General features: G+C 39.5%; 1 protein-coding gene across 13 annotated transcripts in view; it reads right to left on the reverse strand.

Annotated features, from left to right (window-relative positions):
- ablim1b (actin binding LIM protein 1b) overlaps window positions 1-15,202 on the reverse strand; it is a 428,496-nt gene that overhangs the window by 222,163 nt on the left and 191,131 nt on the right. For all 13 annotated transcript variants that reach the window (XM_073027825.1, XM_073027813.1, XM_073027823.1 and 10 more), the window contains exon 3: window positions 7,040-7,223. In XM_073027825.1, coding sequence (XP_072883926.1) covers window positions 7,040-7,223 — 184 coding nt within the window. The remainder of the gene's footprint in view (window positions 1-7,039; window positions 7,224-15,202) is intronic.

A 15,202-nucleotide genomic window follows, 5' to 3' on the forward strand; every position in this document is an offset into this window, starting at 1 on the left:
GGCAGAGTGGTACAAAGAATTAAAAAATGAGTTAATTCCTGTTTTACTCCCCACACTGAACTGGGTTCTAAAAAAGGCACAAATGCCACCCAGTTGGAAGGAAGCGATGATCTCAACTATACTGAAAGAAGGCAAGGATAAAATGGAATGCGGGTCATTTAGACCAATATCCATTCTTAATGTAGATTATAGATTATTTACCTCTATCACGGCCAAACGATTAGAGGAGTTTCTACTCATGCTGATACGTAACCATCAGACAGGTTTTATACAACAACGCCAGACACAAGACAATATACAAAGGACACTTCACATTATGGGTCATATACAAAAAAAAAATCCAAGCAATAGTGATAAGCATTGATGCTGAAAAGGCATTTGATTTGGTTAATTGGAATTTTCTTTAGAGTTTTACATAGATTTGGTTTCCAAGACACAATTATTAAAACTATGTAGACACTATATGACAACCCTACTGCTAGGATTAAAATCAATGGATATTTATCAAATAGTCTTACCCTAGAAAGGGGCACGAGACAGGGTTGTGCATGGTCACCGCTACTCTTCTCATTATATCAGACAAAATGAAGATATCAGGGGAGTTACTATTAAAGGGACAGAGCATAAATTGGCTTGTTGCACAGATGACATTTTGATCTATCCAGGGCAACCAACATATTCTTTACCTAAATTGATGCAATCCTTTGAACAATATGGTCAATTATCAGGATACAAGATCAACATAGATAAAACCCAATTACTTTCATATAACTATAGCCCACCAAGAGAAATTGAAAGTAGATATCCCTGGGCATGGCAAACAGAGTCTTTCAAATATTTGAGCATCATTATGCCAAAGATGTGGCAAAATTATCAGAATGTAATTATCAGCCTTTATATAAAAAATTAAGGAGGATATGGCAAGATGGAACCTGATTCCTCTTTTTAGTCTCAGTTCAAGGATTGAGTCTATTAAAATGAATATACTGCCCAGACTGTTATATCCCTTTCAGACCCTACCAATAGAGATGAATCAAAATCAATTCAATGAATGGAACAAGATGTTATCAAGGTATATTTGGCAAGGTAAAAGGCCTAGAGTTCATCTCAAAACTTTGCAATTAGCAAAGGAAAAGGGGGGAATGGGGCCTACCTTCTCTTAGAGATTATTATTTTGCAGCACAGTTGAGAGCTGTGATATGCTGGTGCAACCCATCATATGACGCTCAATGGATAAACATTGAGGAGCGGGTACTTCCCATCCCCATACAAGCAATTTTGCCTGATAGCAACCTGCAAAGGTACAAAAATACTATTGATAACCTATAGGTGAAATTGACTCCTAAAATATGGAAAACTACTATAAAAGAACATAAGTTAGAGGGAGATATTGCAATTCTAAATTGGTGTGCATATGACTCGGATTTTACACAGAATAAACTGGATGCTAGATTTAAGGACTGGACAGCTAAAGGAATAACAGTTCTTTGCAACATAATGAAAGAAGGAACACTGTTCAGTTTTGAAATGCTTAAAGAGAAACACTTATTAGAAAAACAAGATTTTTATCGGTATTTACAGATGCGACAATATGTTAATAGGATGCTTAAAAATGTAATCAAGGCAAGAACATGCTTGATAGAGCTATTTAGAAAAGCATATAATTCAGATAACAGTAGTAGAATCATTTCAAGCATTTATAAGGGTTTGTCAAATCTTAAAACACATTCGACTTCATACATTAAAACAAAATGGGAGAAGGAAGGAGAGATAATTATATCTGAGGAAGAATGGACAACAATATGGAGATATCAATGGAAGTGTACCAGTTCACAGAAATGGAGGGAGTTTGGATGGAAAACCTTGTAAGATATTTTATCACACCCTCTCAGAAATTCCATTATGATAGTAACCTTCCTGTTTGCTGGACAAATTGCAGAAATCAAAATGCAAATCATTATCATGTTTTTTGGGACTGCCCTGTTATCAAAGACTATTGGAGGGGGATACACAATGCCCTACAAGACATCTTTAAATGTGAAATACCCTTAGAGAGTAAGACCATATATTTTGGGTATATACCTCAAGAATGGTTGAAAAGAGATAAATATTTAATGAATATACTGTTGGTGCCTGGTAAAAAGACTCTTACTAAGAAATGGTTATCACAGGAGAGCCCAACTTTAAATGCATGGACGGAAATTACAATGGACATTTACAAAATGGAGAAGATAACAACATCCGTTAATCATAAGCTGGAACAATTTGATTCATACTGGGAAAAATGGTTTAACTACATAATGCCCCATAGGCCTGATTTTATTCTCACAAATCAATATGTTGTAAAAAAAAAGATCACTCCCTACTTGTACATAGTTTTTTTCTTTCCACTCTTTTCTATAAGTGTATACCTCAGATAAATACTATGTGGAGATTTGTGACATATATGATTATATGATATATATGTACAGTGTCTGAAATACATCTTATGGAAATGTTTGTTTGATGATGAACTTTAATAAAAAAATTACAAAAAAACAGTGCAGATGATAACAGTAGGAACAAAATAAAGAACAGAAAGAAATTGAACATAATTTCCTTTTTACTTTTGTTATTTTGAAAGATTAATGAAATTTTATGATGGGGATCTGAATTCAGTACAAAATACAACTGCAATAAATTGACATGTCATTTATCTATTAACTGTTAATGATGAATAAAATTTTATCTTTCCAAATTTTAAAAGACTTTACAATGAGGCTGTATAAAGCACTGGTGAGAACTCACCTGAAGTACAGTGAGCAGTTTTGAGTCCCTTATTTAAGAAAGGATGTGTTGACATTGGACAAATGTTTCCAGGATTGAACGATATGAACGGAGACCGAAGGCTCTGGGCCTGTACTTGCTGGAATTTAGAAGGAGGAGGGGGGGGATCTCATTGAAACCTATCGAATGTTGAAAGGCAAGACGGAGTGGATGTGGAGAGGATATTTCCTTTACATGGGGGATTCTAGGACCAGAGGGCACAGCTGCAAAATAGAGGGACATCCATTTAGAACAGAGAGGAGGAGGAATTTCTTTAGTGGTGTATCTGTGGAATTCATTGCCACTGGCAACTGTGGAGGTCAGGTCACTGTGTGCATTTAAGACAGAGGTTAATATGTTCTTGATTAGTCAGGGTGTGAAAGGTTATGGGGTGAAGGCAGGGGAATGAAGTTGAGAGGGATAATGAACCAGCCATGATGAAATGGCAGATCAGACTCAATGGGCTGCTCCTTTGTTTTATGTCCTAATAGAACTTAAAGTTAATGTTTGAATAATTCTGACTGGTGTAGGAAGGGAGTTGCAAAATTAAAAGAAAACATCTCAATGAACAAGTAAGGAACATGGCTAAAATGAAGAAGAATTTAGGAAACTGATCAATAGTCACACTGGAGAAGTTACTTGTCACGAGGGTCTTGCAGTGGAAGTAAGATAGCTACAGAAACCTATCTAGAGGTTACGGGGTATTGCGGGTTTAGTACTCATATTCCTTAAAATAATGGGTCGACACAACATTGAGGGCTGAACGGCCTGTATTGTGCTGTAGAATTCTAGTGTCTAGAAGGCATTCCAGATGATGGGAATATGGCAACAGCAGGTACAGTAACTAGCAGAGCAAGAAAGAAGGATTATCTTCACAAAGATCAAAGATCTTAAGCTCTAACTTAGTGAAAGGAGGAGACAAATATCATGAGGGATCAGATAAGGCGTGATTTAAAACACAATTAGAAGTTTAAATATAAGGTTTAATGCGATTGAACACCAACAATATCAGTCTACAACTCTGCTGTGGAATCACAAAGGAAGGTCTGCAAGGACAATGTGTAGTACTTGTTGCAGAATGGAACGCAAGCCAAAATTTCTTGGCAGCACGAAACAGATCAACATTGTACCGAAAAATAGTGAATCACCACAGAACAGTAAACTAGCTCAGGATCTCTTAACTACGAACTCATTTTGTCTTGACATATAATGCTCAAGAAATGTAAGAGCAGTTACAATTAGGAATGAAATGTTTAGAGCAGAAATCTTGCAGCGAGGTGGTGGAAAATCTGAATCTAAATGTCAATGTTTAGTTAATGTCCTGACCTTATAACCACACAGAGGGGGCAAAATCTCCCCTCTGAGAAATGTAGAGGCAGCTCTATCACATTCGGAGTTTAACAAGAATTGATATGTCACCAAAGGCATTTGCAAATTTCTAGAAATGTATCCTGGGGAGTACTCTACCTGCTTGCATCACTGTTTGGTATCGGAAAAACACTGGATCGGAAAAACAGCAGAAAGTTGTTCAACTCAGCCAGCTCCATCGTGGGCACTAGACTTCCCAGCATCCAGGACATCCTCAGAAGGCAATGCCTCGGAAAGGTGGCAGCTGTCATTAAGGACCCCCATTATCTAGGACATGCCCTCTTCTCATTGCTAATCGAGGGGGGTGAAGAAACCTTAAGACACACATTCAACATTTCGGGAACAGCTTCCTTCTGCCATTAGATTTCAGAATGGACAATGAACCCATGAACACCTCAGTAATTTTTCCCTTTCCTATACAATCCTTATTTAATGTTTTAATATATAGTTCAAATTGTAGTTTATAGTTTTATATTGCAATGTACTGCAGCTGCTGAACAATTAATTTCATGACATGTAGTGAACATTTTAATGGATATTTGATTAAACATTTGACAAGAGCAACATACAGATTAAACATAAGATGGTTTTAGATCATCTCAGTACAGAATTCAACCAAATTATCCTAGCACATTAGCAAAATGACCTGCATCAGCACTATGAAGTTTCAGATTTCAGGTATCGAGGCTAATTCTCATGGTTAACACCACAGTAGTGTAGCAGTTAGCGTGACATTATTACAGCTTGGGGCACTGGAGTTTAGAGTTCATTTCTGGTGCCATCAGTAAGGGGCCACTACTTACCCGAAGAATCACGTAGATTTCCTCCAGGTGCTCTGGCTTTTCCCCCAGTCCAAAGATGTACCAGTTAATCGGTTAATTTGTCTTTGAAATTGTCCCATGGTCAGTCGAGATATTGCCTGCGTACAACAGTCCTTCAGTCGACATCTCCCGGATAGAACATGGAACCATATATTTCATTTTGTTCATGTCGTTTTACATTTTTTTCATCTTTGATGTGACTCTGGAACTGCTGGAACCTGTGATTTGCTGTTTGTAGAACGTTTGGGTGTTCCAGTGCTCTGCAGTCTCCGAGAGAATTCCAGGAGGCAGAAGCAGCGTGTGCGAACCTCGTGGCAGACAGGCTGCGAGCCGATGTTCTACTCCACTTTGCAGATTACAGCTTCCATTGTTTGCCAATTAAAGTGACGAGGGAGACTGAAACATCAAGGCAAATGTGGAAGCTTGGAGATCGGTTGGGTGCTTCAGGCTCTGCATTCTCCGAGAGGATCCCAGGAGACAGAGACAGCATGTGTGGTAAGAAGACTGTGGGATCGGGCGCAAGCCATTGTTTGACTCCATTTCATCGATTAAAGCTCCCATTGTTCTCCAATTAAAGCAACAAGGGAGATTGAAGCTTCAAAGCGAATGCAGAGGGAGAGCACCAGCTGTCTGTCTTTTGATCGACCAACTATGGAGAAAGGAAGGCCTATCATTGGGCCCAGAGAGTGTTGCCCAAGTATTCTGCATTTTGCATGTGGACTTGGATTACAGACCTTTTTTCAGAGTTACGAGTTTTTAAAATTGTGTTTTTCACCCAATCTTTCTTGTTTTTTTTGTGTGGGGAGGGCAATTTGGTGGGTCAATGTGCCTGTTCTGTTTTGTTCATTTTTGTGTGGGAAGGAGGGATTTGGAGGTTGATGTGCATATTCCATTTTTGTTTGGTATTTTTGTGTGGGGAGGAGGGATTTGGGGGTTGATGTGCCTGTTCTTGTTTTGTTCATTTTTGTGTGGGAAGGAGGGATTTGGAGGTTGATGTGCATATTCCATTTTTGTTTGTTATTTTTGTGTGGGGAGGAGGGATTTGGGGGTTGATGTGCCTGTTCTTGTTTTGTTCATTTTTGTGCGGGAAGGAGGGATTTGGGGGTTGATGTGCCTATTCCATTTTTGTTTGGTATTTTTGTGCGGGAAGGAGGGATTTGGGGGTTTGATGTGCCTATTCCATTTTTGTTTGTTATTTTTGTGTGGGGAGGAGGGATTTGGGAGTTGATGATCATGCTGCCCATCTTTTCTTTCTTGGTTTCATAGCTACATGGAGAAGAATAATTTCCAAGTTGTATACATTGATAGTAATTGAACTTTTAAACTTTTGGATTAGGCTGTGGTGAAATAGCTGGCCTGCTGGGCAGTCTGGGTTGATGGGTCGATGGGCCTGTCCTGCCCTGTATGTCTAACTAAAGAAACATAGCACAGAAGAACACAAAATAGCAGGAGAAGGCCAACAGAACCCTCAAACCAAACCTACTATTCAATGGGATCACGGCTGATCAATACTGGCCTCAACTCTTTTTTGGTGCCAGTATCCCATTACTCAAATACTTAACCATCTCCATCTTAAACATACAGTATATTTAATAACTAGTTAATAATTTGGCCTTCACCAATTTAAAAATCAGTGTATTCCAGAGATTCACTACCCTCAGAGGAGGGATTTCTAACAATTTAGTTAGAAACACATCAGAATCAGGTTTATTATCACCGGCATGTGACGTGAAACTTGTTTTTATTTTATATATATATATATATATATATATATATATATATATATACATACACACACACACACACACACAAACACACATATATATACTTTGATAATAAATTTACTTTGAACTTTGAAATAACTGGTCCCTAACTTTACAAATATGTCCCCTTCTTCATGACTCTCCCACAAGAGAAAACATCTCAACTGCTAGGATTTTATATATTTCAGTAAGAGCACCTCTCATTCCTCTAAGCTCCAACATTTCTTGTCAGTTTTGTTTCCCAGTTCCCCCAGATTTCACACATGTAATATGTTATCTTACTTGCATATGGAGCAGACGAAGCACTTGGGGTGATAGGTTTTCCCTAGTGCTGTCACTACTTCCCCCTCAACGAACTCTCCACAGCCTTGGCAATGGGTTCCATACATGCGCTGATAATCCAGGGAGCAAAGGTAATCGCTGTTCTTCATGAAAAATCCACCCTTGGCCAGGTCACAGCCACAAACTGAGAACAAAAAGCAAATAAAAGTAACGTTAGATGAGTGATCTACAATCAACAACTTGTTACAAACAAAGCCAAACATACTCGTCAGTAATCAGGCAGCCATTATCCCACTTCTCCTCAGCTTCTCTCCAAGGAGAGAAGAAAACAGCTGCTTCTCAGAATTGAGAGATAACCACAAACCACAGAACAACTTGCAAATCCTGATGCTCAATAGTTGATCCTCAACTCTACCGTACCAGTTAGATCATAGGGTCAGAAAAGCACAGCACAGAAAACAGACCCTTCAGCCCATCTAGGCTGTGCCAAACCATTTAAACTGGCTACTCCCATGAGCTGTCACACTCTCACAATCTTCTGAGTGAAGTAGCTTTTCCTCATGTTCCCCTGAAACTTTTCACCTTTCACTCTTAACCCCTGACCTCCAGTGGAAGTCCTATCCAATCTCCATTGTGAAATGTAATACTCATTATATTTTCATTAGTTATGGGGGATTATGCTAAGATGCAAATTACTAACATGGACATAATACCCATGCACATATTCTAACTTACATTTTAGCTTATTGAATTGCTGTTGCCAAACAGTCTTTATTCAGGCCCAAACCACATCTCTATGACTACAGTGAAACTCCACCCAGCAGTTCTTGGATACATGTTCCTGCATATATCAACTTGTTAACCTTTAACCCAGAGTGAGTTTACAAGGCACTTCTAGCGTACTTAGCAAACATTTATCCACTGAAGGTCATTGGGAAAATTCCGTCTTCAACCTGCTCATTGTAAAGTTAAAGATGATAGAATACATTCTCATTCTCTCTCTCTCTCTCTCCCTCTCTCTCTCTCTCTCTCGTGTCTATAGGTCATTCAGATGTTTTCCAAATTGTCTACTCTTCCCCAGTATCTATTTGTCTCTGCCCCAGAAACTGGGGGAATTGGTTGCCCACTTCATGCCTCAGTTTCTCTACAAATACTATCTCTGAAACAAATATTAAACAAGGCAGCAGGCGCAGAATGGGGAATTTTCTTGAGATTCAGATCTAAGAATACTCATCCCACGTGGAGGCATGTGGCATACTTGCAGAGCACCAGCTTGATCACCTTCAGAACCATGTACTGAGAAGTTCAGCTAGACAGGGAATGCCAGAGAGTCAGAATTTTTTTCATTACCATCTGAACATCTTTAAGCAACATGTACAAACGACACTTCACCATTTACTACGAAGAGGCAGATGTTTAGCATGCCGGTCTGTAGCTTGACACCTGATGCTGATGATGTAATCTCCGAGCTAGAGCAACACACATGGCCCAAAAGCCACTGCCTCTACTTTAGGAAGACTTCCCTCATACCTTGGGTGCTAAATATTCTTCAATGCTTATGTAATCATTGGAGTCATCAAGGTTGGCCTCTAACTGCACGACCAAGTCAATCACTAAATATTTCACAAAAGACTAGAGCAACATGTACTGCACTAAAACTATTTATTTTTATCCATTGCTTCCACATCACCAGGTTAACAAACAGTTATTGCCCCTCAACCATCAGGCTCTTGAACCAGAGGGGATAACTTCACTCACCCCATTACTTATGATTTACTTTCAAGGACCCCTCATCTCAATTTCTTGATATGTATTGCTTATTTAATTATTATTATTATTCTTATTTTTCCCCTTTCTTTTTGTACTTGCATAGTTTGTTAACTTTTGAACATTGGTTACTTCTCCATCCTGCTGGGTGCAGTTTTTCATTGATTCTATTGTGTTTCTTGTATTTACTGTGATTGCCCACAAGAAAATGAATCTCAGGGTTGTATATGGTGACATATATGTACTTTGATAATAAATTTACTTTGAACGCCTTGTTGTATGTGTTGTATTATCCAAAAGATCCCCAGTATTCTTTGACCACCTTTAAAGTAATCAACCCATTGATCGATTTGAAGTAATTTGAGTGACAATTGTCTAATTTTCTCCCTTTCCATTTGGGAAGATTCTCTCATTTATTCTTTACTTTAAAGCCCTGAAAAATTATTTAAAAGGAGGTCTAAAGAAACATGCAGTGAACTTCCAAAATTTTGTCAACATTTTAGCATTTAGACCATAAAACCACAAGATATAGGAACCAAATTAGACCACTTGGCCAATTGAGTCAGTTCCACCATTTCATCATGGCTGATCCAATTTTTCTCTTAGCCCTAATCTCTTGTCTTCTCCCTGTATCCCTTCATGCCCTGACCAATCACCATCTATCAACCTCTACCTTAAACATACATAAAGACTTGGCCTCCACAGCTGCTTGTGGCAAAGAACTCCACAGATTCACTACTCTCTGGAGAAAAATTTCTCCTCAACTGTTCTAAAAGGACACCCCTCTATTTTGAGTCTGTGTCCTCTGGTCTTAGACTCTCCAACCACTGGAAACCTCCTCTCTACATCCACTCCATCAAGGCTTTTCACCATTCAATAGCTTTCAATTACGACACTCCTCATTCTTCTGAATTCCAGACAATACAACCGTGAGCCATCAAGCGCTTTTCATACGAAAATCCATTCAATCCTGGAATCATTTTTCTGAACTTCCTTTGAACCCTCTCTAGTTTCAGTACATCCTTTCTAAGATAAGGTGCCCAAACCTGCTCATAATACTCCAAATGAGGCCTCACCAATGCCTTATGAAGTCTTAACATTACATTCTTGCTTTTATATTCTAGTCGTCTTGAAATGAATGTTAACATTGTATTTGCCTTCCTCATCACAGACTCAACCTGCAAATTAACCTTTAGGGAATCCTGCACAAGGACTCCCAAGTCCCTTTGCTCCTCAGTTCTTTTGTATTTGCCTCTTTAGTCAACCTTTTATTTCTTCTACCAAAGTGCATGACTATACTATTCCCAACACAGTATTCCATCTGCCATTTCTTTGCCCATTCTGCTAATCTGTCTAGGCCCCTCTGTAGCCATTTTACTTCCTCATAACTACCTGCCTCTCCACCTATCTTCATATCGTCTACAAACTTGGCAACAAAGCCATCAATTCCATCTTTCAAATCATTTACATATAACATAAAAAGAATCAATCCCAACACAGACCCCTGTAGAGCACCACTAGTCTCCGGCAGCCAGCCAGAAAAGGTTCCCTTTATTCCCACTCTTTGCCTCCTGCTTCATCCATGCTGGAATCTTTCCTGTAATACCTGGAACTCAGAGTTTGTTAAGCAGCCTCATGTGCGGCACCTTGTCAAAGGCCTTCAGAAAATCCAAGTACACGTCAACCGATGCTCTTTTGTCTATCCTGCTTGCTATTTCTTCAAAGAATTCCAACAGATTTGTCAGGCATGATTTTCTCTTGAGGAAACCACGCTGACTATGGCCTACTTTATCACATACCTTCCAAGTACCCTGAGATCTCATACTTAATAACTGACTCCAATGCCTTCCCAACTACTGAAGTCAGACTAACTGGCCTATAGTTTCCTTTCAACTACCTCTCTCCCTTCCTGAAGAGTGGAGTTACATTTGCAAATTTCCAGTCTTCCGGAACCATTCCAGAATCTAGCGACTCTTGAATGACCTTTACCAATGCCTCCACAATCTGTTCAGCCACCACTTTCATAACTCTGATGTGTTCACCATCTAGTCCATCTAGTGATTTATCTACTTTCAGACCTTTCAGTTTCCCAAGAACTTTCTCTCTAGTTATAGTAACTTCACACACTTCATGACTAGCACCATACTGCTAGTGTGTTCCACAGTGAAGACTGATGCAAAGTACTTATTTAGTTCATCTGCCATTTCATTGTCCCCCATTACCACTTCTCCAGCATCGTTTTCCAGCGGTCCGATACCCATTCTCATCTCTCTTTACTTTTTCCTCTTAGTTAAAGGATAAAACAATGCGAGACAAAAGTTATCACAAATAATTGAATGTCTTCAGATTCTGTAAGATGTTACTCTGTAGAATAATGCAACACTCATTTTGCATGTTAATCTTTCAAGCTGTCCCCTCATTTTAAAACCTCAAGTCCCTAAGTAAAGATGCACTGCTCCTTCTAAACTGCGCAGGAACACAACTGCGCAGTAACTGAAATGCTCCCAGTAACTGGAATTGGACGCAGCTAGAAAAAGTTTATGAAACATTGAAGATTTTCTGTGTTGTATTGTATTTCATTACACTCTTCAATTAACAGTATGTGATTTTTCAATTTTCATTCTAAATATTCATTATATGCATATTGTAAAAAAAAATAGAATTTAGAGTGCTGAGCAGTTTTTTAGGCCGTGTAAAAATGTCCTGCTCAGAGCTATCGTTGGACTGCACAGCTGTAAAAAAATAAATTAGAAGGAACATTGTGAAGATGGCAGGTAATTTACTGCAGCTTTCTGAATAATATTTACAGGAAATGTGCAGACAGAAAGGGAATTTGGAGAAGGAAATGATTGAAAAGTCAATAGAGACTGGCAAGACACATGTGACAAATAGGCAAAACAACGCTTCTTACAGTTGTCTCTGGAGTCAGTTTAACAAATGAATTTGCTTGTTGAACATTTTCCAGTGGAATCCATCCTGTATTCCTTTAACTGCATCGCTGTGAGCAGCTTCTGTAATCTCAACACATTCAAGTAACACAACACAAGGTTGTCAATTTGGAAAGATGGGGCTGGGCCATTTGAGTCAGTATACCTTACGATTAGCCAAAAGGTATCGGGCACATTTTAGCTGCAATATTCTGCGTGCAACAGGATCAGATTTCTCATGTTTATATCAGGTACTGACCCCCAAAACCCTTGCAAAATGCTGAAATCATATGCAAGATGGTGGATAACTGCTTGTTCTTCTGTGACAATGCGAAGATCTGAATTTTGCAAACACCTAACATAAATAGTGTTATCCAGCTGTTCGTGCTTGCTATGGTTAACTTACCCCAAATTGCCCTGCATTTGCATTGGGAAACTATGTTATTGGGCCACATACTTTCATCACTTCACAGATTCATTCCTGTTGCTGTCTACTTGTTGTGCTAGCAAGGATTCAACAACCATACACGTATTTCAAAGTTCACACTAAATCTATTATCATATGACATAGATGTCACCATATACAACTCAGACAGGCATTCACAGTAAATGCAAGAAACACAATTGAATCAGAAAAAGACCTCCCCTCAGTAGGATGCATGGCCTTGCTCCTGTCACTTATTAGCAAGTCTGTAGGAGTCATGTATCTCTTTATTGATTGTCTGTCTTGTATTTGTGATGTGTAGCCTCACTCCGGGTTAAAGTAATCTGTCACATGGGTTTGTACGCGTCGTTGGGTGGCGGTGAACATGAAACAAGTATAGTCACCTGTTCACGTGCTTTGGCGGTATAGAAAGGGGGTGAGTAGGGAGGGCACATTTTTCCTTGTTTGAATTTGATTTAATTACTTTTACATGAAATACACAAGAGTTGAATGATTTTATTGTTGGTTTGTAATAAAGGATTAAACATACTTTTTCAACTTGGAATTCAGTTAGTTGGAAGCTCGACATACAGTGCAATACTCTCTCACTTTGCCTCTCAGTGACTCTTAAGTTTGTTCTCAAGTAGTCGCTACAAAGACCTAAACAGGAGAAAGTCTGCAGATGCTGGAAATCCAAAGTAACACACACAAAATGGTGGAGGAACACAGCAGGTCAAGCAGCATCTATGGAGATGAATAAACAATCGACGTTTTGGGCTGAGACCCTTCTTCAGGACCAGAAAGGAAGGGAGATATCATCGAAATAAAAAAGTGAGGGGAGGGGAAGGACAATAGCTAGAAGGTGATAGGTGAAGCCAGGTGGGTGGGAAAGATAAAGGGCTAGAGAGGAAGTAATCTGATAGAAGAGGAGAGTGGGCCATGGAAGAATGGAAAGGACGAGAAGTGATAGGCAGGTGAGAAGGGGTAAGAAGAGGCAGAGTGGGAAATGGAAGAAGGGTGGGGAGTGATTTTTTTTTTATCCCAGAAGAAAGATCTATATTCATACCATCAGGTCAAGTGCTACCCAAACGGAATACAAGGAGTTGCTCCTCCATCCTGAGGATGGCTTCATCATGGCACAAGAGGAGGCCATGGACCGACATATCAGAACAAGAATGGGAATCAGAATGAAATTAAAATGTTGGGCCACCAGGAATTTCCACTTTGGTGGATAGAGCAGAGGTGTTCGATTAAGTGGTACCCCAACTCCCAATGGGTCTCACCAACGTAGAGGATTCTTGTTCTTACTAACAAGAATGCTTTTAGTTAAAAAGATTCAGGTAGCAGTTCGGCAACCGTGAATACTGAAAAAAAAATGCCTGCTAAAAAGCTATGATTTTAAAAGGGCCTTTTTAAATCAGCAAGCTCGTTAGCTTGTCATTTTGATGTAAACACTGCTAAGATTAAAAATTTATTTGACATAACACTCTCATTCAACAGCCGGTGTAAATCAGTAATACTATGGAAACCCAGTACACACAAGAACTTTGCACAGTCAAGTTTTGTGGTAGATAATTACGTGAAAATTGAAACGCAAATTTCAAAGATAGCATATTTGTAGCTAAATCAGTTACAATCCAAGTGGATTTAAGGTGAGAGGGAAGAGATTTAATAGAAACCCAAGGGCCAATATTTTCATCCACAGTGCAGTCAGTAGCTGCCAGAGGAAGTATTTGGATCAAACTCACTGGAATCAAGAGCAGTGTAGATTCACTGCAGTGATACAACATCTACAAAATGCTGAAGGAACTCAGCAGGTCAGGCAGCATCGATGGAAATGAATAAACAGTCAACATTTTGGGTCAAGACAGATGAAGGGTCTGACATGTGTGTTGCTCTGGATTTCCAGCATCTGCAGGATCTCTTTGTGTTAGAACATCTAATCAGGGTTTCTTAAATTCTGCAAAATAATGGGGCTGCATGGAAGTGTAGTGGTTAGCACAATGTCTTACAGTACAAGCGACATAGGTTCAACTCCCACCACTGTCTGTAAGGAATTTGTACGTTCTCCCTGTGACTGACTGGGTTTCCAGCGGGTGCTTTGATTTCCTCCCACGGTCCAAAGACATACCAGTCTGTAGGTTAACTGTTCATTGTAAATTGTCCCGTCATTAGGCTAGAGTTAAACCAGGGGATTGTTGGGCAACATGGCTCAAAGGGCTGTAAGGGCCTATTCCGGGCTGTAAGGGCCTATTCCACGCTGTATCTCAATAAAGGAAATCTCGCCAGCTCTGAGAATGTGCATGCAACTTTAATTACTATCAAAAGGAAAATATCTTTAATTGCTTCTTCCTATTTTTGACTCTTTACTCAACACATTTGGTTTACCTTATAACCTGATTAGAACTCTTGGCTGCTCACTACCTATTCTTCAGTCAGTTTGGTTAAGGTACGTACAGCCGTGTCCTTTATTCACCTGGTCACTCGATGGAACACAGCACACTTGTTCTGCAATTTATGGTAGAGTGAGAGAAAAGCAGCCATAAGCCACACTTCACTAGGTAGGTATAAGAAATGGCTTCTTGGTGCTCAGAGAAAGATCCAGCCAATCCATGAAGTGTGTAAATATAGTAAATAAGGCACTTCATTGTGGACAATTCTGATTAATAGCTCAAATGTTTCAATTCTTCCTCCTTCCTTTCCAGTCCAGATGAAGAGTCTCAGCCCAAAACATAGCAGGTCAGGCAGCATCTATAGAGAGGAATTCTCCATAGATTTATTTTAGTCTATGTTATGTAAAGACAAGTGATTCTGCAGTTGATGAAAATCCAGTGTGTGTCCCCTTCGCTTGCCCCCCACTCTCTCTCTCTCCCCTCCCCCTCCTATTCTCCCTCCCTCTCTCCCGCAGTCTCTCACACAATGCTGGAGGAACTCAGCAGGTCAGGCAGCATCTATAGAGAGGAATTCTCCATAGATTAATTCTAGTCTGAGTTCCTCCAGCATTGTGTGAGAGTGTGGGGGAAAGAGAGGGAGAAGAGAGGGAGG

This window comes from Hemitrygon akajei, chromosome 23, assembly GCF_048418815.1.
Source record: "Hemitrygon akajei chromosome 23, sHemAka1.3, whole genome shotgun sequence".
NCBI classification, from domain to species: Eukaryota; Metazoa; Chordata; class Chondrichthyes; order Myliobatiformes; family Dasyatidae; genus Hemitrygon; species Hemitrygon akajei.